This window comes from Vidua macroura, chromosome 5, assembly GCF_024509145.1.
Source record: "Vidua macroura isolate BioBank_ID:100142 chromosome 5, ASM2450914v1, whole genome shotgun sequence".
NCBI classification, from domain to species: Eukaryota; Metazoa; Chordata; class Aves; order Passeriformes; family Viduidae; genus Vidua; species Vidua macroura.
The window spans coordinates 40829707-40855260 of record NC_071575.1 but is presented as its reverse complement, the minus strand read 5'-3'; the positions used below and the strand labels follow the sequence as shown (position 1 = coordinate 40855260).

At 39.9% G+C, this 25554-nt stretch overlaps 1 protein-coding gene across 2 annotated transcripts; it reads right to left on the bottom strand.

Annotated features, from left to right (window-relative positions):
• Positions 1–42: 42 nt before the first annotated feature.
• On the bottom strand, positions 43–25554 carry GNS (glucosamine (N-acetyl)-6-sulfatase). 2 transcript variants are annotated; one of them, XR_008437149.1, is made up of 15 exons: positions 25369–25554; positions 24809–24868; positions 23948–24154; positions 22740–22805; positions 22226–22324; positions 19787–19954; positions 16289–16371; positions 14865–14983; positions 14150–14253; positions 13703–13804; positions 12391–12498; positions 11614–11724; positions 9597–9757; positions 8617–8753; positions 43–117 (listed from the first exon to the last, which is right to left on the bottom strand). XR_008437149.1 is itself a non-coding variant. In XM_053977771.1 (14 exons), exons 1-14 carry the CDS (start codon positions 25519–25521, stop codon positions 8678–8680), a joined length of 1617 nt encoding a protein of 538 aa, XP_053833746.1. In that variant the 5' UTR covers positions 25522–25554; the 3' UTR covers positions 5191–8677. The 2 variants fall into 2 exon arrangements, 1 of the variants encoding a protein (XP_053833746.1); XM_053977771.1 differs by lacking the exon at positions 43–117 and having other exon boundaries at positions 5191–8753.

Below are 25554 nucleotides of genomic sequence, written 5' to 3'. Positions count from 1 at the left end.
GGCGATGTGTTGTGATGGTTTTGAGGCCATTCACAGAAGTGGATTTCTGTGTAAAGCGGCAACGAGTCCTGTGGGCAGGATTCACACAGCTGGCCTTTAGCCTAAATTAAGGTTTGCCTGGGAGAGACAGAGAGAGTGGAGCTGAGAGTTGTGGAGCTCATGGAGCTGACCCCTCCCTAGGGGGAGCGCAGAGTAGGACAGGCCCTGGGTAGGACAGGCCCATGGGTGAGTGGTTTCCTTTCTGTTAAAAAACACCTTGCAGAAATGAGGCCGATACACCAAGGCTGGAGGTGATACCCTGGCCCTCTCTCTCCAGGAGATGCTTTTCACTCCTTTTTATCTTTAATGGCTTTTTAGAGGTTTTCTCCAGTAACATCCGTGTTTAATTTTCCAGTCACTTACTCTGTGTTTCATAGAAGTGGTTTATTCCTCCCTGGTTGAACTGGTAGAAGGCAGCTGCTGAGCTGTTTGCTTTGGTCTCTGTGGCACTTCCCTAGGCACTGTGGCTCCGCAGTAGAGGAGATGGCAGTGGCTCAGCCAGTGCCTTGAAGGCTGGTTTATGTGAGACCTCGTGGTTTGGTGTGTGCAATAATCCCATTACGACTGCGTGTGCACTTGGTAAGGCTTGCAAATGGCAAGTACTTCAGCACTCAGCCAGGGTGGGATGGATTAAAGCCTCAAAGATTCTGGAGTCAGCAAAGCTGCTGACCACACAAGTCACTGGGCTCTGCATGTGGCAGAGTTATCTACTACCAGAAATCCAACTCAGCAGAAGAAATCTCATGTGTTTTGGCTGGATCAGGGGCAGAATCATCCATCTGAAGACTAATGAGTTCAGTGCCGAAGCAGAGCAGGACAGCAGCACCATCAGTGGAAGCAGTTGGGCCACTGCTCTCCGTGGCAGGGATCGGCAGATTGTCAGTCTGCTTTGTCTTCCTGCAGGCTGAATTTTTAGCGCTGAAATTTTTGAACATTTGCAACAAACCCCACCAGACTCCATTCCCTTCCTCCCCGCCTCCTGCATGAGCATGAGTATAGAGTGGTTTTCTTTCCTTCCCAGGTTGCCAGCATGGGGATTTCCAGTGCAGTCCTTGCAAATTTTGTCAGCATTCACTTTTTACCGTCTCCCATTGATCTAGAACCATTCCAGGTACGTTTTCCTCCTTCATTTTAATGTTCAATGGCATGCTTATGTTTGTTGGGAAATAACTCTGCTTTCAAAACTTTTTCTATACTTTTCATCTTGCAGGAGCATATAAATTACACTATTTAAGTTCATATGCAGGAGAAATATTCTCCTATAAAACTGCAAAATAGAAACACTTTTTTAATAAGTGAGTTTTGAGCAAAACAATGCTGACTAGTGCAGTAATAATACATTCTCAGAGGAAGATTTGTTAGTATACCTCAGACTAATGATAAGGAATAAAACTGTCTAGGATTATGGCAATTTTTTGTTAGTATTTGTTTCAGAAAATAAAAACTCAAAAAGTCTATATACTTTTAGCTTGGGCCTGAAAGCTCCACAGACTCCTTAATTTACTCTAAAGTACCAGTTTTACCAAATTGGTGTTTTGGTTTTTTTTGTTTTTTTTAAAAGTTAATACTTTGTTACTAGTATGTCTGGAATAAAGTCCTATTACTTCAGTTAACTTTCTAGTCCAGTGTTGTCTTGTTTCTTACACCTACTTTATAATTAATTTGGTGCCATTTTGAGACTTCATCTCTTGCCTTAGTTGGATCAAGTGAATAAAAAAGCTGCAGATGATCTTTACAGGACTCTGAAAGGTTCAGAGTCTCTTACCTTTGATGATGAAGGCAAGTGGATGACTTCCAAATGGGTAAAGTTATGCATCTGCTCAGTCAAGCAGAGACTATACTGAAAATTCAAACCAGGTAAGAGGAGACACACTGTGATCTACTGTTTAGACACAGGTTTAGTGCTGTGAACCAAGGACTTACCTGTTCTGGAGGAATTATTTTCTTCTTGATGTGTGAATAGGTAAAAAAGATTGCTGCAGTAGCCAATATGGAGAAGTAGGCAACACTCAGTTCAGAGCAGTTTGAGCCAAGCACTTCAGACACTGAGCCTGGTTGCTGGCACTTGTTTTGTGGTATTTTTCAAGGAAATACTGCAAAGGCCAAGACATGTTTGTCTGAAAAGCACCTTCTTGCGTTATGTGCTAGCAAGGTGAGAGGTAATTCCAGAGTGTTCTTGTTTGTCCTTGTGCAAGCTGAAATTAGAAGTGTTTTCAGTTGCAGCAGTGTAGGCCTGAAAGGGACCCAGCCCAACACCCTGCTCTGAGGCACCCAGTACTAGCAAAGGGCTTCTCAAGCTGTTTCCTTCCTGCTTTCCTCAAAGGTGTTTTTTTAAAATTGTCTTTTTATTGCACTTTCTGTTCTCTACCTCTCCCTCCACTTTTGGAAAGGGCAGTGTTCACAGCTGGAATTTTGACGGTTTTTTTAAATCCAAGGATTATTCCTGAAATTGCCAAGTCTAACTTTTTATGAGGCTGTATAAAGTACTAACTTGGTGCTGTCTTTCTTGTGTGTATTTTTCATATGAATAAGACAGGATATTACAGATAAGGTAGTTCTGTTTTGCCTTCACTTTACCACAAATACCAATGAGAGAAGTAGAATGCAAAGCTCCCTTCACTGACTCTGTAAAAATAAATATAGCATTGTGGCCTCGCATTTAGCATGAGAGAAAATAGCATTACAAGTCTAAGATTTCTCTCTTTAAATACAGAATCTGGAATGTGATCAGAAATTTCAGCTGTTTCCAGCATGTCTTAGGAGGAATTAAAATGCCAGTATATTTTATGACAGCAAAGTTCAGCCTCTTGGTTTTTTCCCCAGGCAAAGCTGTATTAGAACACTGGCTCTGAGGCTCTCCCTTCAGATGAACAGGTGCTTTCTATATGCCAGTAATCCTAGACAGTTCTTTTAATCTACACTTGTCAGATGATACTTTCAGAATCTGCCCCCTTTGCTCCTAAGATTTTTCCATAGATGTGAGTGAGCAGATGTTAGACACTTTGGTATTTTTTATCTGCTCTGGTTTGTTGAATGAGCACTCACAGTGAGAACTTGTGGGTTTTTAGTAATACTGGCGCAGAAGGGCAGCAAAACTTGTACAGAGTATCTTTTAATACCTGTTGCCAAGTGACAGCACTCATTTTTAAATGTAAACTAGGCTAAATGAAAATGCAGGTCACATGGAAAGAACACAGTATCTACCTTAGTTCAATCTATGTAAATAAAAGATGTATCAGAAGACGGTTTCCAGGAAGTTAACAGACACTACAAGTTCTGTTCTAGAATTGGTCATGTGCGTAGTGCTGCTTCAGAGCCTGGAGCAGCCCAAAAGCAGGAGGACTCTGTTTTCTAAAGGTGGGGCTTAATTGCTGCTGGTGTTTTTTCTTTAATACTCTGCAGAGAAGCTTTTGAAGTTACTATACAATTTCAAAAGACTTGAAAAACTTTTGTGAGGTTTTTGCCTTGTTAATTTGAACACTTCAAAAGCAGAGGAGAAAATCCACTAAGCAGGTATCTGGTAAAAAATAGTTAGCCCTGTAGTGTAAGACTTACATGTTTTTGGGTATTATTTCAAAACATCACAGCTAAGCAAAACCACAACACACTTCTTTTTTTTTTTTTTTGCTTAGGATTTTCACATTGTAGGAGAAGGGTTTGGATCAGTAGTTGTAATGTTTTCCTTTCATCTACTGCCCATTTTAGTTAGCTGATAGCATGGCAGAAGCCTCAGGACAAAGGTAGATCGCGTGAGCTCTGCTGATGCTTTCACTGATTTTCATCAACAGCATGAGAATATCCCCATGAATCTTTAGTCTCATCCTTGATGCCTTTGCTGCCAACCCATAGGAAACTACAAAGTCATTTTTGCCAAGCAAGAGTCATGCAGCTGGCTTGTCCCTAGAACTTGCACAGGAAAAATGAGGAAGTGGGTGATTCAGTTGAGTTCTATCAAGTCCCTCTTATTCCTGTTTTTAGAAAATGGGTGGATTTTTGGCAGCTGGAATAAGTTCAAACAACTTCAACACCTTGAGAAAGCAGATCACTGAGATTTGTGAGCAATTACTGGACCACAGCTCTAAATACAGTCCAGTGGATATTACCAAAATACTGTCAGCTGAATCTGACTAGAGCAGCATCTGGAAAGCAATAGATTAGCACTGCCCTTTCTTTCTAATCATGGAATTCCTCTGCTCCATCCCTCGAATGAAATATTAAGGCTGTGTATTTATTTTTCTAGAACAGGTGATTCCTTTAGCCTTGTAACAGAAATTTTCTTCACAAACGTGGCTTGTTCTTAGAAATTTATGACAAAGAGATGTGGCAAGCTTCCATGACCCTGATGGTAGTGCCACTTGGGCTGTCAGTGATGGGAATGTCTAAGTAATACAGAGCTGCCCTTTCTTGTGGTGCTACAGTAAACTTTATAGTTCTCATAAGCTGGAACATCAAAAGAAAGCAAGCACTGTGCAGGCAGCCATTAAATATTTTTGTCTACTTAATGGAATGCTGCTACCTCCTTGCTGAAGGAGAGAGGAAAGTGATACCACATGGTTGAGTAGAAATGCAACTAAAATGCAGAAATACATGTTTTAACAGCTTGTGAAAGCTTCAGACTTAAATAGGTTAAAGGTGTACCAAGTCACCCCCTTCTATAGTTCAGTAAATGTATGTAGTACTTTTAAATAGAATCATCCAAGAAATTCAGCTCTGTAACAGGGATTGAGGTGAAGAAGTAGCATGTATCTTATTGTTGGTCACAGTTCCCATTTTGGAAGAAGCCTCACATGGGATTTTATTCTTCCTCTTTCCTGGGGCAGAACATATTACACTTAATTATGAACAGCAGTTTTCTCCATTGTGCTTTCTGTTTTCCATCTATTCAACTACACCAGTTTCCAAGGAAATGCAAGCAAGTACAGGCTACATTTCACTTTGTTCCCTCACCTCAGGGTTTACTGGTGCAAAGCAGTCAGGTGGTGCCCTGCCAGACACTACTAAGATTCCCTGCGGCCATATGAAGTAGCCCTTGTTAGGTAGGAGGGCAGTATAGCAGAGGGTTTTAAAGGCTCATAAAATAGGAATTCAGCCATTACACACAGCTTATTCCTGTGGATAGGAAGATTTAACTCAAGCTCAGTAACAAAGATAGGAAGTTTGACAGGCAGTTTATTTTTTCTTTCTTCAAAAGTGCAGCAGTGAACAGGGTCCTCTGGAAGGGCACTTTCTAAACAGATGTTCAAAACAGCAGAAATATACTCACAACATGCTACAGCAAAGTATGCTCACATACAGAGAGACATACAAAGAAAATTCATTTTAATTGAATCACAGTAAATGACAGCTGTTTCATTATGTTCACATACTGCATTCAGCTTGATGAATCAGTCTCAAATTTAACTTGATTTAAAAGGTATTATACCTGCTTTGTGTTTCCATGGTGTGTTTCCATGTACATGTCCCTGCTACACCTTCATTCCCCAAAATCAAGAAGCCCAGTTTTCTGGGCCCATGCTGGGTAAGCAGGTACTGGCTGTATTCACTTATGCTGAAGTGATGATAATGAATGTTGGTTTGCTTTAGGGTAACATAACAAAGTTATTAATTGTATTTCTCCCTGTATAGTATCTACTTTACCAGATCAGATAATTAAAAAAAAAAAAAAAATCACAGCTCTGCTTTTAAGAATAATGATTTTTTTAAAAAGTAAAAAACATGATCACATTTTATTTAAACTCAACTCTGTACCAGTAAGGCCCTTTATTTAAAACTCTGTACATTTAACATGAATGCCTTCCATAACCACGTAAAGATGCAGCCATGGTTGACACATGAAAGGGAATATCCAGAAAGACCATTTAGTTTTAAAATAACTTAGTTGGGAATTAGATCTGGATAAGAGTCAAAGATCCTTCATAGTGTTTTTTTTAATTATCAAGGATAAGAATTAACACTGTCCATTTGAGGCTGTAAAAATACTCAGAATTAACTGCTTTATGGCAACAGACACAAGTGATAAACTGCTCTAAAGGCAATGGAAGGCAAGCAGCTCTTGGTTCCTATTCTTCCTTTAACTACATGCTTAACAATTTTTAAGTCTTTATCAAAAGTGGGAATGAATCAAATATTCTCCTAAACCACTAAGTAAGGACTGCTTAATTCTGAATTTCAATTTAATACAACAGTTACTACCTATGCCAGATTTCAGGTATAGTGTGGTTCTCTGACAGTGAGTGTGTTAAATTACTGAGCCTTGGAATTAAATGCTTTACAGGTATGTGCACACAGCAAGAGTATTAATTTGGGTAAAACATCTGGCCACTCATACTGAACAATCTGCATCAATTGTTAACTTTCATATTACTAATTAGGCAAAAAATAAATCATTCAAAAGAAAGTGTCCTTGTTGGGGCTTTAAATCTCTTTAAGACAAGACTGTATTAGAGTTATATTTCTGTACCCATAACAAAGTTTTTTTTCTAATAAGGAGCAACAGAATACACATTACTTGCACTGAAACTTAAGCAGAAACTGGATGTACAACCCAGATTTGATAGGACTGATGATAGTTTGCAGCAGTCAATGTATTTCACACTAGCCTCCACACAGCTACCAAAATGAAGTTTAAACAAAGAACAAGTCTGAATTGCTAGAATTCTCCAAGCAAAACACTACCTGCATGAGCTCAGTGTGTAAGAAAAGCCTTGAGAGCATGAACAACTTTGGTTTGGTTTCTAGAGACAAAACGGAGTATAAAGGATACTGATGGCCAATACTAAAAGCTTGAGAAACAAAAAGCAGGATAAAGCTACAGCTGTAATTGAGGAAAAAAAAATCCTGAGTTTTTGAAAGCATGTAAGGAGTCTGAATATCCAAAACCCTCTGCATTTATACAGATGCCTCAGCTGAAACATTACCTTTCAAGCTTTTTTATTTCTTCCAAATATTTGGTCACTTCTGAGAGGTTTGAAACAAAAGTTCTATAAAAATCCAACCTGTAGACCACCACAGAAGTTTGCAACTCTAAGCTACATTAAGGACTTCTGTGCCTCAGAATTAAAAGCCAAGAAAGTTCAACTTATTTTGTTACAGCATTGCTTGTATTCAGTTGGTGGATCTGCACACTAGGGTATGCAGTTTTGAGTCATAATTTTTTGTGTACTTAATGATTAGTTAAAATAACCATGCTCTCTACTGGGGTAAGAGATGTGAAATAGCTGAACACTAAATAGTTTTGCTACAGTTTGTTTGACAGGGGAATGATTATCATGCCTGAAAACAGAGTTGATTTGCCCATAAGCAACACAGCTTGTCTTGCAGAAGATCTATAATTCAATGTTTCCAGATGGTGTTTTGCCAGTGAATCTACACAGAAGTCACATGGTAATGCAAGTTTGTGTGTTTTTCAAGATTTAGAAAGATACTCAAGTTTGGGTGCACATGATGGCTGCATTTCAGATAAGTCTAATCAGAAGGCTGAAAAGACATCACCTTTTTGGAGGGGAACCAAGTGACTTCTGACATGCAGACCCTTTGGTGTGAAGGCCACTTTTTGCAGGTTCCAAGTAGTTAGGTCTCAACCAAAAAGCAACACTCTATGAAGCATTTAAACTGCCTAAACTAGCTCTTAGCCTAATGTCTAGAGAGCAATGATTCTATGATTTATTTTTACCTAGTTGCTTGCAAAATAATTTACTTTCAAGAATCTAATCAACAGAAGAAGTTAGACAATTCCAGACATTTCGAGGTTAGAAACAGATCACTTCTACTGTGGTGCCCTAGTTGTTGGATTTTATTTATTTATATCTGTTTGTGTATTAAAAACAGACTTAAGAGTTAGCTCAAAGCACAGGCACACTTAATTGAATACTTGTTAGTCTCAACAGTCTCTTAACTCACTAGGAAGTCAGTCTAAAACCCTAAAAGGTTTTTCAGTAGTACACAGTAACCCAGCCCAGCACTTAAAATCAGGAGGCTGAAATTACATTCTTGTTTGCAGGCTATCGAAGCTGTCCTACAAAACTCATTGGTCTCATCTCAAAGTGGTCTCATTGAAAGAGACTATTTAGTAGATGGATTTTAATTCTGCACAAGACACTTGCTAGTCAGATCCTGCACTTCTGACTAATGCCCTCCTACTCTCATTTGGGCTAGTTTGCTATTGTCCTTAACAGCCTGGAGCTCAATACAGGAAACCTATAATTAAGCATAGATTTTAGGAAGGTCTGTGACACTGAATATGGGTGAGCATTACTGTGCAATAGCACCTGCCTATCTAACCTGACTCAAATACACATTATTTATTCTTTAGAACAAAATAAACTGTTCAGATTCATAGACATAGGTTCACCTCTGTGCCTGTGATATGAAAAGGTACTGGAAAGACAAAGGTGGTAATCAATGATCTGAGCAAGACAGATTAGCTGTGTCTAACAATTTACAGTTAGAGTTCAGCTGTAAAATATATATATTGCACAAGGCAACCAGCTAAAGACAAGGGGGTTCCTTCCAAACAGGGTTTGAAAAGCCCGTTAAAAGTCTTCCAGCTGTAATCAGCGAAAGTTAACAGAGACAGACCTGCTGCAGTCACTGGAGAAACTGGCTGGTAGGAGCCCATTGCAAGAGGCTCTTAAGGGCCTTACAAGAACTGTGCAGAAAACCTCCGAGCCCGTAGACCGTGATTGCTGAACATGAGCCGTGGGTCAAACCTGTACCTGGAGAGAGGAACAGAGTCAGTGTGAGCTGCTTGGCTTGCAGTGACCAGCACTTCTAGAGAGAGCTTTGTGCTAGAAGAGCTCTGGTACAAGGCTATGTGAGAAGCTGCTTCCTCAGCAGTACACAGCAGTGACAATTTCTGTTACAACAGATAAACTGTAACAAAATGCAACCAAAAAGCTGAGTCTACAAAGAAATAAACCCTAGTTTACAATGTACAGGCAGCATAGGGGCGTGTATAACAATCAAGCATTCATGAGCTACATTCTAACAGAAAAGCTTTGCTGTTAGATGACAAACTTATGTAGCACTTTAAGGACACAGTAAGGACATTTTAAATACCGCTTAAAAAAGCTTTGTTGTAAATGATCAGTGACTGAGTTGAGGCACAAAGTGCTATTTACTTCCAACAGCTAATACAGGCAGCTCAGGTCCTGCAGCACCTCCGGGTGAATTCTTGTGAACAGCACCTCCGGGAACAATCAGAGCTAGTACTTGGAAAATACCTGCCCATAGAAACCAGCAGAACTTTTCCTGGTTTGCAGGCAAGCCTGAGGTCAGTCTCTTGACTACTCAGAACAGCTGAAGTGTACAGTTGTACTAAGTCAACAATGTCTGACAACATTAAAGTACTAGTATTCATATCATCAAAATTATACATGGTAAATTAAAATATAGATGAATCATTAAAAAAATAGAAGCATCAAGAAAGCATCTCTATTAAAAAAACAGTATGAATGACAATACTATATTCCATCATAAATACCCTCTATAGAAGGCAAATTTAAAAATACATAGTTATATTTAAAAGTGTTACAGTAATGAAGTGGATCAGTGTTTACCCTGGATCGAAGACACCTGGTGTACGGCACGTTGCTCCTGAGCAGGACTGCAACATCATTAGTCGATAGTTCATCTTCTCTAGAATTTCTTGATCAATTGTTTTAGCAATGTTATTGATCTGGTGTGGATCTGCAGTCAAGTTATACACTTCCACAAACACCTGTAGAAGAAAGTTCCTGCCCTGTATGAAGTCCTGCATGCTAATTAACAGTTATATTATTTGAGAAGAATGCTTTATGGCAGCACATAGTCTCAGATGTTAGTTTGAACTCCGCTGCAGCAGCCCCCCACATGAGGCTGTGTTCAGTCATGCAGCTACGTGGTCAAAGACAGGACAGTGTGCAAGCAAAGCAAAGTTTTGCAGTAGCACAGTTTTGTTGGAGAAGTTTTATTTCCACCTGAAGTATTCACCTGCCACAGCAGATTATTTTCCAACACTTGTCTTGTGACTGTAAGACTACAGTAAGAGGCCTTGCCTAAGCTGGCAGCCTTTTCACTAATGGATCTCAAAATAATGTAATTTCATGACCATCACATCAACATTCTATACTCATTAGATACTTAGAGCTATCAGACCCAGAGAGGTGTCTTAACTTCTTCATGTACAAAAATAGCTGAATACAAATATGCTATAGCCTCAAACAGAAAAAGCTTATTCTGTGTGCATGTACTTTGAGTTTTCTCTGGAGGATTTTAGGGCAGATTTGTTTTTTGGTACATTAAATCTGTAGACACTTCTGTGGGACAAATATTGGTCAATAGTATCTCAAGAATTTAGCTGTGGTTTTGCCTGTGCTAGAGTAGGAGGCCTGAGTGCAGATGATCCTGATAAAAACTGGCTGAGTTGTGTCTAACTTTGATAAAGACATATCTGGACAGACTTTGACCTTTTTCTTACAAGGTTCACTGCAAGGTTACAGAAGCCATTGTTGCACCTTTCCCATACTGCTGGTTGTATTCCACCTAGCTCAGGTGTGCAGAGTGACCCAAAAATGCCACAGCCATACCTTCTTAGTAGAAAAACCTCAAAGCAACATGAAGAGTATTATTGAGTCAACTTTGGAGTCTATTTTTACAAAGAAATCGACAAGACTTGTTTAACTTGATCATAATTTGTCAGAAAGGGGAAAAACCAAAGTCCAGGGTCTGCTCATTGATATTTTGGTTTCCTGTACAGCTTTTCACACTATCTAAATGCAAAAATATCTTGTGGGATTTCCTCCCCTGGCTTAAGTTGCTCATTGTAGACTACCATACAACATGGTATGTGGTGCACGTTACTGGGCATACCTGCTGCTCATGCAGTGCCTGCACAGCTGCTGACAGCACCATTTTTTAGATCTGTGACTCAACTGCCTCAAACTGCACACAGCTGCTCCTTGTTGGAGCAGCTGTGTGCAAACAAGCACAACTAAAGATCAGCCCTGTGACACACCACCTTTTGTACATACAAGCACATGCTCCCGTAGTGAGACCTGAGCAGCCTCTGAAGGGGGCACATTATGTCCCTTATACCCAAACTACACAAGATAAGGTCAGAGATCACTCTCACAGTTGTAACTTCACTACTATTTTTGCCAGACAAGCAAATAACAGATGAGAAATTATTAACCTGGAATTTCAGGTCTTCCCAAGAATTGAACACTGCACCTCTGCTGTGTTTACGGTATCAGAAAATATTTGTTGTTCAAAGGAGACTGCTACATGGAACTAGGCTAAGAGAGAGAACTGAAACCAGTCCAGCACAGCTCCCTATGAGGCTGTCAGGTGACACCAGAAGGTAATAACCATAGTTTAGGCCTCACTCCCCTCCCACACCCTTTTTTTCCATTCTTCCCAGAACCCTGCTACAGTTTTGGTCAAACATTCTCAATAGGTGATAAGTACTTCACTGTTTACCCTGCAAGCAATGCCAGTCTGCTTTTCAGAGAACTTCATGGAAACTTTGAGAGCTGATAAGAGCACAGACAAACACAGGTTGTGCACAGTTGACATCTGCTAGTCAGTCAGACTTACCTCCCGGTCATCAAATTCACAGTACTGCAGATCCCAGGAAGCTGACAGTGTCCTTACACAAGCATACGTGTTGTTATAGGAATCTTCACAGACACAGTCTGGGAAGCAGTGCTGTGAAGTAAGCAGCAAACAAAAACTTCAGGGCAGAAGAACTTTTCCTAGGGTCTGCACCAGCTCCTGCTAACTGCAGCTATCAGACAAACATCCAGGTCTTAATTTAACACATGCAAATTTCCACTGGGGATTTTAAGCAAAAACTTGGTGTTATTAAAATCACCTTGATTAAGTGCATTTTGTCTGGGAAGAAATGTATGTACACAGAAGAGAACAGCACAACACACTACTGAAGACAGCACCAATGGGATGCTTTACTTTAGTAAAGCAAAGCAAACCTCCTTCAATTTAGAGAGTTACTAGTGAGTTAAATAATAATCACAGACAAGAATTGTGCAATAAGGTTACTGAAAGTTTAGGAAGAACATTATGTCACTGCCACACACTTGACTTAAGCCCACACCTTCCTGCATCAGTCTCCAGCCCTGAGGCTCCACAGATTCCCACTGAAAGGGTTTTTTGATCTCTTTGGTCATATGGACATGTCAGTTCCACATGGCTGGACATCTCTTTCCAATTTTCAAATGCTGCACAGGAGCTACAGAGCTGGCTCCTACTTACCAACACACTGGGAGCTTATATACAGAACCAGGTTAGCCCACATAGCAAACAGGTTTAATTCAGCAGCTATTTCCTAATATTAACAGATCTTGTCTTACTTACTGTGACTCCAGGTCCTAGGCCAGGACAGGTAGGATCACTGCCATTGTATCCTTCTCCTTGGTACTCCACCAAGAAGTCTGATCTCCACGTGACATTTTTGTCTCCTCTCTACAAGAGGTTAACATAACTTAGTACCTACTGTACTGTGAAATAGAAAAAAACCTCCGTGCTTGGAATAACACTAACACTGTCCACTGCTTGCTAGGCAGTATCAGTCTTAAATAATTAGCTTTAGGTTAGAAGGTCTTGTGTAACTGGAAGACAAGGATTAAACTCCAAAACTATTAGTACACCTTCCTGTGAGGGTTTAAAATACTATCTTCAATTTATAAAGGTCATGCAGTACTACCAAGAAGGAGCCACATAGCCAAGTACTACTATCTTACAGACAAGATCCCTGCAACAAGGCTGTTTCCCTTTGATTTGTATCACATTACCACAACAGATGGAAAAAGGTACCCTTGGCAAAAAAACAACCAAACAAAAAAAGAAACAGCTTTAAGAAACAACTAGATTTTAAGCTGGTCTATTTGTAGCTGAATTTTAAAAGACAGAGGAAGATGAAAGTTTACAGTTAATATACAGCACCACCACAAGCATATGCAGCAAAACAATGAGTTTCAAATTTGATTCCACCAGAGTTTAGAACAGGTGCCTTTTACTTGCTTCTGTCTAAAGAACAGCTTAAGGTTTGGATACAAGGTTTAAAGAGCAAAGCACCATTTTAAGTCTGGATGATCTTTCCAAGCTTACTTTCCAAGTAAGCTGCCTTCAATTTATAGACTAAATTTAATTAAAACTAAACAGATCACCTGCAAGCAGCTTTATTTAAATAGGCTTCTGCTCACCTATTAGAAAGGTCAAGTTTACTTTATAAAACCACATGCACTCTTCAAGAGTTTGGCAGGAAACACCAGTTCTACAGAAAATGGAGTCAAACCAAAGATTTAATAAGGACAGTCTGCTTTTCTCCTATTCCTATGCTGAGAAATGCTAAGGAAAAGGGGATGGAGAATGCAAGGTGGAAACAAAATACAGGCTTCAAAGCAGGAATTATTACAAATGTAAGAATTATCCAAAGGATGACACAACTTTCTATTAAAACATGACCACAAAGTTGTAGTGCTTATAAAAATACATCTGCATTTAAACATACCTACTTTTTCACTCAGCTATGAGCATCCCATTTGAAAACAACATCAACTGAAGAATCTGGGTTATAAATCAACCTAATCTATCAAAGGAAGTAACACTGACTTTGAAGAATTACCCCTGCAAGAATCAATTGGTTACTATCCCTGCCCCTACTTACCAACAGTGGCAACAGTGACATCCCATCCATCTGGGTCTTATTCAAGTCATATCCCGCAATATCCAGAATAGTGGGACCCAAATCAATATTTGCAACAAGCATCTGCAGGACAAGAAGAACTTAACTTAGAAGTTCAGAACCTATTTTAAATACTCATATTTGTAGGTGCATCTAAACACTACCTAATTTCATTTTTGTGGGCTAATGGACCCTGAAACATTGAAAAGCAATGGTAGGGAATTTGGAAAGTGAGTAATTTGCTTTTGTGGCCTTTTGATTTAAGCAGGAACAGACAGCTTTCTTAAAAGGTGATCTTTGCATTTTCTACCACTCTGTAGTTCATTTAATGGATACATATAAATGCAGGGCAACAAGTTAGCAGCTGAAGGGGTAACTGTGAAACAACATTAAAAATAAATCTGTACTGGGATTTCACTTCTTTCTCACCTTGTTTGTCTGATTTGGTTTTATCCCTGGTCCTCGAACTAGCAATGGAACTTTGATATCAAACTCATAGAGCTGCCGTTTGTCTATTGGCAAAGAAAACTGGCCTAAACAAGAGAAGATGGAAAAAGTTAAATGGCTTCTTGTTTACATTATCAGCCTTGTGTTACCATAGAGTGGTTTGGGTTGGAAGGGACCTTACAAAGATCATCTAGTTCCATCCCCTCTGCTAAAGGCACATAATTGCCACCAGCCCATTTTTAAAGAAGAGAGGTTGTTAACCTGAACTATATTAACAAATTGGAGGACAGAAGAGAAAACTTCAAAGTATAAGGCATATCTTACAAAGCTTAACAGCTTAGATACTGCACTTTTAGTTGTACAACATGATACAGACAGATTTTTCCTTGATAACCCTCTTATACAACTCTTCCTACAGAACACAGAGACCCTTCCTTTATTTCTGTCCTAATTTTATGCATACCAGGGTACACTGGTAGAAATTAATGCTGAAAACCACAACCAAACAAAAAAACAACAACAAAATCCCAAACACCCTACACTGCAACTCCAGATTGTTTCGCAAATCAAATCAGTACTTCTCACATCTATAGTTTTCCACAGCTGCTGTTGCCATTTTCTGGAGTGGTCATGAGAGTGAAAGGTTATGCAACTCCTGGATCGTCTACACATAAGCACTAAGCAGTGAAAATTTTACCAGTGTGGAAGCCATTGTCTGATGTGTAAAAGATGTACGTGTTGTCTAACTCTCCATTCACTTCCAATTTCTTCACGAGTTTCTCTATCAGGTCATCTACCGACAGCAGAGTTTGCCACCTACACAGAAACAAAGTACTTCACATTTGAGTGTTAAAAATTTGGAATAACACTGACTGCAAGCAGGGCATGTATACTTTGCTTCCAGTCAGCGGTATATGCACTGTAAATGAATTACTTTGCTTACAAATTCTGAAAACAAACTTCATAGACTACTACACTTTTTTAAAGGCTGCAATTAAAGATTGAAATAGTCTGTTTGTCCTCAGTTCTTGTTGATTTCTGTAGTGTCTGTGAAAGACATCAAAATGCTGATTACTTCTTATCTGGACACAGTGAAAACCAACCTTGAAGTGTCACAGTGACAGAAAGTTATCTCCTGCAAGGTCACTTGTTATTAGTTCTTTGTACATAGTTTAATATTAAAATGCAAAACAACCATGAATTTAGTTGTCTTTATAGGATCCTTTCTGCTTGAAAACTGTACCAGCTGTTTTGCATTACTCATGTAATGTTAGGGTCCATTATTTCAGTGTATCTAAAGCCTTTGACAGCTACAAGTTCTTTTCTTTGTCATGGGGTTTGCTGTTGAGAAAAGTGATTGCTTCCACTACCCTCTACAGACTAGTATCATGCTGAATTAACTACAGCTATTCAATTCTTAGATTCTGCTGTCTTTTGGCTTAAAATTTTGTTGCATAATTTTTACCTTCATGTTTTATAAAGTAAAAGTCTTAAAAATCTTGGGTTTCCATCTCCAAAGTGGCAAGACAATGCCTGGTAACTGCTCAAAATGAAGATCAACGCTTTAGGTAATGTTTGTTTCAAAACTTTTTAAGAAAACACCTGTGGTGTAAAAACAACCACAGCCTTGCTCTCTATTAAAAAAGGGAACAAGTCATGTCTGCACATTATTCCCCACATCCCCTTTGTAAAAAGGAATATACCACCTCCCCTGGCCAGTCAGGCATTCCCATGTACAGACTGAGAAACAAGATTAATAAATCAGATTAGCTGGCAGACAGATCAACTACATTTGATGTACACCATGTAAGAAATTAAATCAAGTAGAAGGCCATTTTTTTAATAAAACCCTGTGGCGCTTGGAAAGAAAAGCAATAATAGAGAGACCAAGTGCAATTGGTCTTTTTTTGTGATAAATAATGACAGCATTTGTGAATATAGTATTTCTGAAGCCAAAGTTTATTTGCAAAATGTAAACAAAGTCAGGAGGTCTTCTGAGACAACTGCCAGAGAACTATTAGAGGTAATCTGATATCAGTTGTCAGACTTACTACAACTTTTTTTAAAAATCCACACCTTACAAATTCTTAAGGAAACCTTAAGCAACAAAAAAATTCTTACCGCTTTCTGTAAGCATCATCAAGAAACTGTATTGAAGAGTTGCTCATTGGAGTCTTTGCTTGTCGAATTAACCAGTGCTTGTTCTAAAGAAAAAAACAACAAAGATTAGAGTATGAGAGAACTATCAGGCTTTAAGCCTTTCTTAGAGCAATTACAAAAACAATTCCTGTGAAAAAGTCAGGCAATGCTATGAAACAGACCTGACTTCTGTTTTCCCCGTTGGTTCATGTAAAATCTGAGTCTCAAGAGTAAGATACATTAGAGCTCCATTATGCTCAGCCCTTGATGAGAAGAAAGCAGATATGGATCTTTTCAAAGCAGTTCAGGGAAGAAAATTGTGAGAGGATCTAGGGAAGGCTCTCGCAGACGTAAAAGCGTGATAGTGTAAGACAGTTCTGAGGAAAAAAATGTGAAGGATTGAGCATTATTGTAACACTGGACTTGGCTGTCAGAAATGAGGTATTTTTGGGACTAATATTGGTGAGCATCTCAACAGGTAGCAAGGTGGGCAAAAGCTCCTGCACCCAAAGCAATTAGAATTACTTAAGTTATAAACAAGTGAGTTCAAATACCTGTAACAGTGCCACTATCAGATTTTTGGCAGTCTAAGAAATCAGGGTTGGTGACTACTGAATGGAACAGAACATTATTTTTTTAATTTAGATTTTGACTCCAAGACAAGAGCATTTCTTTAGCTGCAGCATCATGGATTCTTCTAGATGTATTCCAAACTTTCAGAAACAGCCCCTTTCTTTCTTTCCTCATCTATACCCCCAAAGTAAGGGAGATGATGTAATTCATAAAAAAAGTGATACTCCCACATTGAAGGACCAGTCTGAGCTGGGTCACCTGCTGTACAAATACATGGGAAGGACTGTTGTGAACAACCTGAAAGTTAGTATTAGTGGGGATCAGAACAAAGAATACAGTCATGTCAGGGCAGCTTTACACTTTTTCATTTAGTAGGTCAGAGATGACCCACTCATCACCCTCAGCTTAAGCCTGTGTTTAGGTGGTCACTCCTCTGTGTAGAGCCTCTTGTTAGGCAATTTCCCTCCTGTCACAAGCAAATGACTGAAGGACTCAGGCTTTATGGACTCACAACAAAGTGACTCATCTCCTGCAATTACTCAGTTTCCCTGTTTTCTGCTCTTGACTACAGAAGGAAAGATTTTTTGCATGGTGACTTAATACATGTCCAGTTTACTTTAATTCTGTTGTATTCAGCTGTTTCTTTTATAGTAGTTACAAAACAATTCTCTGGAGAGACACAGCTGAGAGAGGAAATACAGCACAAATCCTACCTTCAGCTCAGAAGTTCTTCAGAGAACAAAGGAGCTGGCAACATCACCAGTGCACCAGCTACCTTTCACAAGGGCTGTGCTTAGGAGAGGAGCTTTGTAAGGCACAACCACACTGGGTAACTCAGGCAACATAGAGCAGAATCCTCCTCTTTGAGTATTTCATTCTTACATGTCTCTGAAGTTTCAAAAACTTCACACAGTGCTCAAACACCTTTGCAGAGTTCAATAAACTTCACACTCGGAGTGTGCTTCCCTGTCATGTCTCTTTCAGCACTTATATACAAAGCAGTCCACCAATCCTGCTACCTCCCTAAGCTCCATTCTTGGAGAAATTTTAGGAGATCCAGACAATATACCATGTATTGCAAGAATCAGAACACAGCTGAGCTTTGATTTTGCAGGAAAAACAAGGCATGCAAGGGAGATACCCAACACGTATCTTAATCAACTTCTCTTTTAGAACAGCTTAGATAAAATTCATTATATTAATAATGCTGCTTGGGAATCCAAGCTGCTGATAATTCCATATAATTTCTAGCTGAGGATCCAAAGCAGAAGTTAAACTCAGACTCTGACCAGTGACCTTAATTCCTATTTTCCATGCTGAGATTCTGCCTAAATGGTTCCTCTTAGTAGCCCTTGCCTACATCCAACATAATGAGTGAGGCAACATTTATTTAGGAGTCAAGACTGTACAATCCAAGACTGTCAAGCAAGCATTACAACATCAGTGAGGGTCTTAGCCTATTTACATGTTTACTGCTACTGTAGGAATCATGCTTGCCCTAGAGAACAGTGAAGCTCTAGAAAACACTGAAGTTCCAAGAAGACTTAGGCTTCAAGACCACAACACTGCCAGCTGCAGAAATGCACATTCTCTGTCTAGGAAGGAAGGTAATGCTAGTCTGTTCCTCTAGTAAAACTGCTGAATCCACAGATACTAACTGCCAAACATTAAGTCCAACATTTTGTTCTGTGTTATACAGACATATGCAGAGCTTTTACACCACATAAGGGAACTCCACAGTGTATATTTTGCTAGCTGCTGACTTCACTGATCAAGTTACTTCTAAATCACTATTTTAAAAGCACTCTATTACAGTAATGGAGTCTTAAGACAAAATCTGGAATCCCTTTATGGAAGAAAAAACCTCAGTCTGATTCCCACTCTCTAGTTTGAAACTTAAAAAGATTGGGCTAAAGTATTTGTTACTGCCTGTAGCCCTTTTCTGTCCTTTCAGTCATGTTTTTCTATCATACTGACAAGCTCATGGTTATTTTGCAAGCTACAGTCCTCAGCTAAAACCAAGTCTCATTCTGTACTACAGGAGTCACAGTGACCTGAGGTATGACTGGGCTCCTGATAGGCATTTAGGCAACATTATCTCAGTCTTAAGATTCGAAGCAAATCTTGAAGTGAAATAAATGAACACTGAACAGCAATAGGTTCTGTGTTTTAAATTACTTGAATTAAAAATACAAAACTTCTGTAAGTTTTCACCAAATTAACTGCTTGTGAAGTTTACATACTGGCAGAGTAAACTGCAGCAGATTAGTCTGAACCATATCTTACCATATTTGCTGGCAGTGGAAGGTACTGCCCTGTCACAAGGATGTCAATTTGTAATATTAGGTTATTTTAGCAAACAAGTTTTCAAAGCACTTACTAACCCTGGGCCCTATGGTTCATGATTCCAGAGTCCTCTGATTAATCTGACTTGCTTCCACCTTGGGGAAGCTTTGCCATGAGCTCAAGGAATGGACTGCCCCCATCCACAAGCAGATGTGTGAAGGAAGACAGGGCTTTTGCCATTCTTCACCTAAGTCTTTGAGTAGCACCTATTACCTATGTGCTCCCCTGAACATAACGAGAGCAATCACAAGACATTTTTAAGAGCTTCAGAAGAGTCCAAAAATGGGACACAGAATTCACTTTTTGTCTTTATCAATCGTAATTCCACTGTACTACCATATCACTCTTGCCACTATGTTGTTTTTCTTAACAAGACATTAGCATGCAAATATCTCAAAGTCACAACAAACTTATCTGACCCTGACACACACCGATTTAACATGACTGAACAAACAGTAGCCATAGTACTCACCTATTCTATTCTAACATGCAAGTCAGGGCCACTGCCTTCTGCTCTCACAAACTAGAATAACCTACACAGGTTCTTGCTAGTTAGCTTACCTTGCCATGAATATTAAAATTGCTGTTTCTTGGTGCACTGACATTCTGAAAGCTCTTTGTATACTGTGGAGCAGGTGTCCAAGGGGAGTGCGGTGCTGGGGTTGCGATCATCATAAAGAAGGGTTCAAAATTAGATTTGTACTCCAAGAAGTCCAATGACATGTTGGCCTGTGAACAGTGTTGTTGGAGAAGAAAAGTCATGCCTCAAAGGAAAACAGCAACTATTTGACAAATCCAAACTAGACATTCATAACTTATTTAGAGATCGTAATACTATAAACATTTAAACAATTTCAAAAACTTACTGCTTGCTTATCTACAAATGTCTAGAAGAGCCACTCATAATAAAAATAACCCCAAGTGGCTCATGTCAAACAAATCATTTTTTTCACATCTTCAAACGACTTTCTACTTCAGACCCTTGCATTAATTAGACCTGGAAAGCTCATCAGAAGTTTGTGCCTATTCCAAGGACAACAAAGTCCACCTATACTCTGGTTTAATCAAGTAAAATCAGAGCTTTCTTCAACATAGTCCAAGTCTGAGACTTTAAGATCCCATCTGATAGACCCCAGTTTAAGAGCTTCAGCTTTCGTCAGAAATAGCAATAGTTCTGAAAAAAAAAAAAAAAAAAAATCAGCCCCACTGTTTATAGCCTATGCTCATTCTACAGCAAGCTGCAAGATTGGGTGAAGACAGAAGGTCTGGTGAAGAACAGTGCCAAAACTCACTCACACCACTGCACTTTCATTTTTATTTCAGTCTATAAACAATTTCAAGTAGCAAGCTAGAAGAAATTGCGAGTTCCATTTTCACTTCCCCTAGGCCAGCTTTTAAAATTAAAGCTTCAAAAATATTTCTTGTAGATGAGTTCTTCAGTATTCAAATTTTGCAACATTTTTTTCCTGCCTGATTACTATACCTCATTTTGGAAATCCTTTTCTTTCTCTACAAAAAAACCAACACACCAGGAATTCCCCTTCCTTCCTTCTAAATTTAGCATCTAAGCAAGTAGGGCTCAACCTCAGTTATACGTCAGCAGAGTCAAGAAAGGATAAGAACCATTCAGAAACTCATAGCAGTAGCCAACTTTGATTTCATTATGAGCTTAAACTGCAACATGTGAGAAGTGCAGTAAAAAGATTCAGGTGTTTGGATGCTTAATACCAGACTCAAGTACCCAGGTGGCCTTAGACAAGAAAGCTTGACGATCACATCACACAACAGAAGAACTTTGCATAAGCAATTTATTCCTGTGCACTGCCCAGCAAATGAATTAAACACTGTCTCTGAAATGCTGGATAGATGTTTAGTAACTACAGGAAGAAAGCAGAAGGCAACACACTGAAAATCGTGATACACTACTGTATCAATAGGTAACATACCACAAATAAGCAGTTTATGCAACAATGACCTGTTGAACAAAATGCTTACGAGCTGCTGAAGGATCAAAAAAACCCAGTACAATGCCAGTAATAGGATAGTCTCACTTCTGGCTTATCAATTCCAATCTAGCTTTAGACGATGTAAATCTAAATTTAATCAGACAGCTGTTCAGTACCCTAAGAAACATCAACCAGTGCTGTTGCTAGTGAGCATCTGTCTGTATTCGAGCACCCAGTGGAATTAAACTCCTCAGGGTCTCAATGAAACACCACAAGACTGAACAAGGAGACATTTCTAGAGAAGAGTTTTTGTGAGTGCTAACCTATACACTGTAACAGCACAACAAATTATGACTCCAGCTTGGCAGCTGGGGAACACTTCCCTCACCCACAGCTCCTGAAACATGCCAACAGGGCCTTAAGAGAGCTAAAGTAATTCTTACATCCTTCCTTAAAGGATCTAGTATCTTTGTTACCTCTCTTTATTTTATGTAGATAAAGAGGCTAAAACCTCCCCTGATCAGCTACACATTGCCCTCATACACTATGAAGAATTGATTAGGCTTTAATATTTACAAGTTATCAGACTGATGGAGCTGGAAACTACAAGATACTAACACATCATAATATCTAAGAAACAAAACCTGGTGTGAAGTTTATTTTTACATGCTTCCAATTCTGGCCCTGTTAATCTGTTGCAGAAGTTGCATATCATAATGAAACATATCCTCGCATAAAGTAATTTAAATTTCTGCCTACCTGTTCTCCTCCTGCAGCACAGCAGTCAGTATTAACTCCTCAGTGAGGCTACTGGCTAGCAAATGGCCAGCTGGAATCCCTTTCCTCTTCACAGCTCAAACATAAATCTGCCATTTCTAAATATACTCAGTGTCTTACTTTGCTGATAAATGCCCACCCACCCTCACAACAGTACAATTGTCCATTTCTCAACTAATACAGCCTAACAAATTATCTCAGCCTTTCCCAATTCCCCAGCACGAGGCATGCTCTGGTTATAAGCAGTTTCTGTGCCACACATTGCAAAATTTCTTACCAGTACATCTGTGAGATAATCTACACTGTAGTTCTCACCATGTCTTCGTGCTTTGCCATTTACTGAGAGAGTATAGTTGTAGTACTTTGAATTTTTCTCCTGTGAAAAAGAAAAGTGACATAGATACTTATGCAAAGCAAACATGTACATTGATTACTTGAAATAATCCAAATTAATTGCCTCCAAGCATTTATCAAATAGATTATGATCATTTGCCATAAGGATACTGCAAAAATTCTCAAAAGTGGTCTCCAATAACAAAACTGGTTTTAGTGCTATCTCACTTTGGCTTTACAAATTGCTTGTTTTTCCTCCAGGCACTCAGTAGGAGTACCCCCTGTAAAAGCCACAGATCTGATGTACAATTAAGGAAAAAGTGGAGCAAAATTTGCATTAAATCATTAGATGTTTTTTTCCTGCTCTTTCATGACCAGTAAAGTTAGAACATGAATTGGATTATAAAGCAAACAAAATTAAGTTGTTAAAAAAAAAAAGAAAAAGATAAGTCACATACCAAAGCATACCAAAAACTCCATCCAGGAGGGACATGACCTACTCCCCCTGCATCCTCTGCTCCATACTGAAAAAAGAGATATCATGACTCACAGTTTCAATTATGATGAATCAAAGCTAGATATTATGTTTCATATTCATGTGCTTTATTCAACACTACTCAGAAACCATGTTAAGCCAAATTCAATTTCAGAATGGGGAAAACCACATATATATGCATATAAAAGCACATGTTTTTATGTAGGGCCTGTTACAGAAAGCAGGGTTCAATAACTAGACAGTAACTAAAAGCTTAGCAATCACAGTAAAATTTAAATATTATTCCCTGCTTCATTCTGCACGTGAAAATATGCAGAAATCCTGGAGAACATAGTGTACATCTCAAATAACAAGTGGTGATCAAAACATCCACGTGACAAGACACTTGCAGGACTTGTGATAACAGTTCACAAGATACTAAAGAGAATGCCACACAGACCAACAGCTTCCTTCATCCTCCCCCAACAGGGGTAGGAACTTCAAGTAATGCTAGCCTCTTGCCACCTCGGTGCCAAATAATCTACAACAACAAGCCTTTAAGACAGCAAAATAGGAAAAGTAGCTGCCGAGTCAGTGCCAAACTCAAAACAGAGAGTGCCTTAGAGCAACACAACGGGTTTTCTCAGGGCAGCCCTCTCCAGTCTACGTGGCTCGCCTAACTGCAGGCATGAGAGACTCTGCTGAGTCAAGAGATGCTCAGAGGAAGCCAGCTAAGTTTCCCTTCCCCTTGCTGCCTCAGGAACATCAGCAGACACAAATTTGTGCCTGGCTATGAAGAGTCATGTTCCATTGTTTTATTATACCAATGTTTTCCACCATGAGATGCAAAAAAACCATGTTGTTATGTAGCTCATATAGCTCCTAATCCAATTCCATCACTCAAGAGGAACACACAGCCTTACAGCTTTCAGTGCTGAATTCTATATCTTACTGTGAATTACTAGAAACTATAACCTAGTTAAAAAGACAAAAAACCTAAAGCACACATATACAAGTGACTCAATAATAAAGTGTTGGGTAACTGCCCTGAAAGAGCTCTGAAAATATCTGTTCTCCTGATGAATTTGCCTCAGTGGACACTTAACTCTTAAAACAAAACACAAAAAAACCCCAAAAAACCAAAAAACAAAAAAAAAAAAACCAAAACCACAACAAACAAACATCAAATACCTCATTTAAATACTTTCCAGCAAAGAATGTTTGATAACCACACATAGCTTTGAGCAGTGCTGGGAAGGTGTATGGTTCTTGAATCTTCTGCCATAACTTGCTGCTACAGTTCCCTTCCAGAGTGTTATTGACGACATGATGATTATGTGGATATTTTCCTGTTAAAATGCTAGCTCGACTGGGACAGCAAAGAGCACTGGGGACATACTGGAAAAACAGAATGAGGAGATTTAAGACAGGGATAGTAAAACAATTTTATGTCAAAATTTCTAGTTTTCAAGTATCAGCTAATAGGTTGATTAATATATTCACCAACAGTAAAATCTGCTTCTTTCTAGACACTCAGAATTGTATTTGAAGTATTTTCACTAGCAAAAAACTGCACATGAAACCATTTTCAGGTCTCTGCAGCACATGCCCTTCAACTTCTCACTACCAGACTGGACATGGTTTTTAGACGAGACAAGAACCCACTAAAATTATGTTTGATTATTGACTCACTCCATTATTTTGCCATGGAGGTACACTAGAATATGAAAAGAGTGATTTTCATCGTGCATGAATCTGATGAAAGTTTTGAGCAGCTTCTTTTAATAGACAGACTACGCAGTTTTACTTTACAGACTAAGGAAGTGAGCATAAGTGCTTTCAGAAAGTGAAACTACAGATTTTGAACATCACCTTAAGTTATATTGATTTTGAGACCTGCAAGTAAGTAGCAATTGAATTTTAAAAACCCAACACCCATATCTACAGGTTTCATAAAACTGATACCATTTTTTGAGACCTCAGATGACCTAAGACACAAAATACATAAATACTCACTCCTCAGAGGTTGAGAGCATTAATGCAAGCACTTACTGCATTTACGAAGGTTACTCCCATCTGGGCAATAAGAGTGTTAGTCTTCTTTAGGGGGGTCTGAAAAGAAAGTATCAAAAGGTATCAGCTAAAAATGCAAGGATACCAGGGACTTGAACCAGGCTCCCTGGAAAAACGCCCAACACCACAGTTTTTAGGCACCACCCCAGCAAGAGACTAAGAGTGCCCTTTCCTTCTCGCTAGGGCCTGGCGCGGCCACAACGATTGCACAAGCGAGCACAAGTGCGGGGAGTTTACAGGGGTATCTGCTGCGGCTGTTTTAGAGAGGCCCCGGTCCCGGCGGCTCCGCAGAGCGGCTCATCCCACCCGTGGCAGCCCCACCGTGACGCTCCTTTCGCGGGGCTGCTTGGCCTGAGGCCGCAGTGAGCCCCTGCCCGGCTGCGGGCTGGGCCCAGCGCGACCCGGAGCGACCCTCGCCCCACACCGCGCCCGCCGATCTCGGTCTCGCCCGCCGACAGCCCGGTACGCGACCCGGGCGGGCGGAGAGCCGCCCCCTCGCCGCGCTGCCGCCAGCCCCGCGCCCCCCGCCGCAGGGTTACCATGCCGCCCAGGCAGACGTCCTGGTCGTCGGTGAGGATAAGCACCACGTTGGGCCTCCGCGCCTGCCGGACTGCCCGCACGGGGCTGAGCAGCAGCAGCGCGGCCAGCGGCAGCGCCCGCAGCAGGGCGGCGGGGGACGCGGCGGGGGACATGGCGGGGCCGGGCTGGTCGGGGCCGCCACAGGC

What these genes read in the sequence shown, in the direction of transcription:
- GNS (XM_053977771.1), bottom strand. Translation starts at nt 25,521, where the DNA reads ATGTCCCCCGCCGCGTCCCCCGCCGCCCTGCTGCGGGCGCTGCCGCTG. An exon ending in ACGTCTGCCTGGGCGGCATG is followed by an intron (nt 24,869 to 25,368) that starts GTAACCCTGCGG and finishes CTTTCTTTTCAG; the next exon opens with ACCCCCCTAAAGAAGACTAA. An exon ending in AACCAAATCAGACAAACAAG is followed by an intron (nt 13,805 to 14,149) that starts GTGAGAAAGAAG and finishes CTTGTCCTGCAG; the next exon opens with ATGCTTGTTGCAAATATTGA.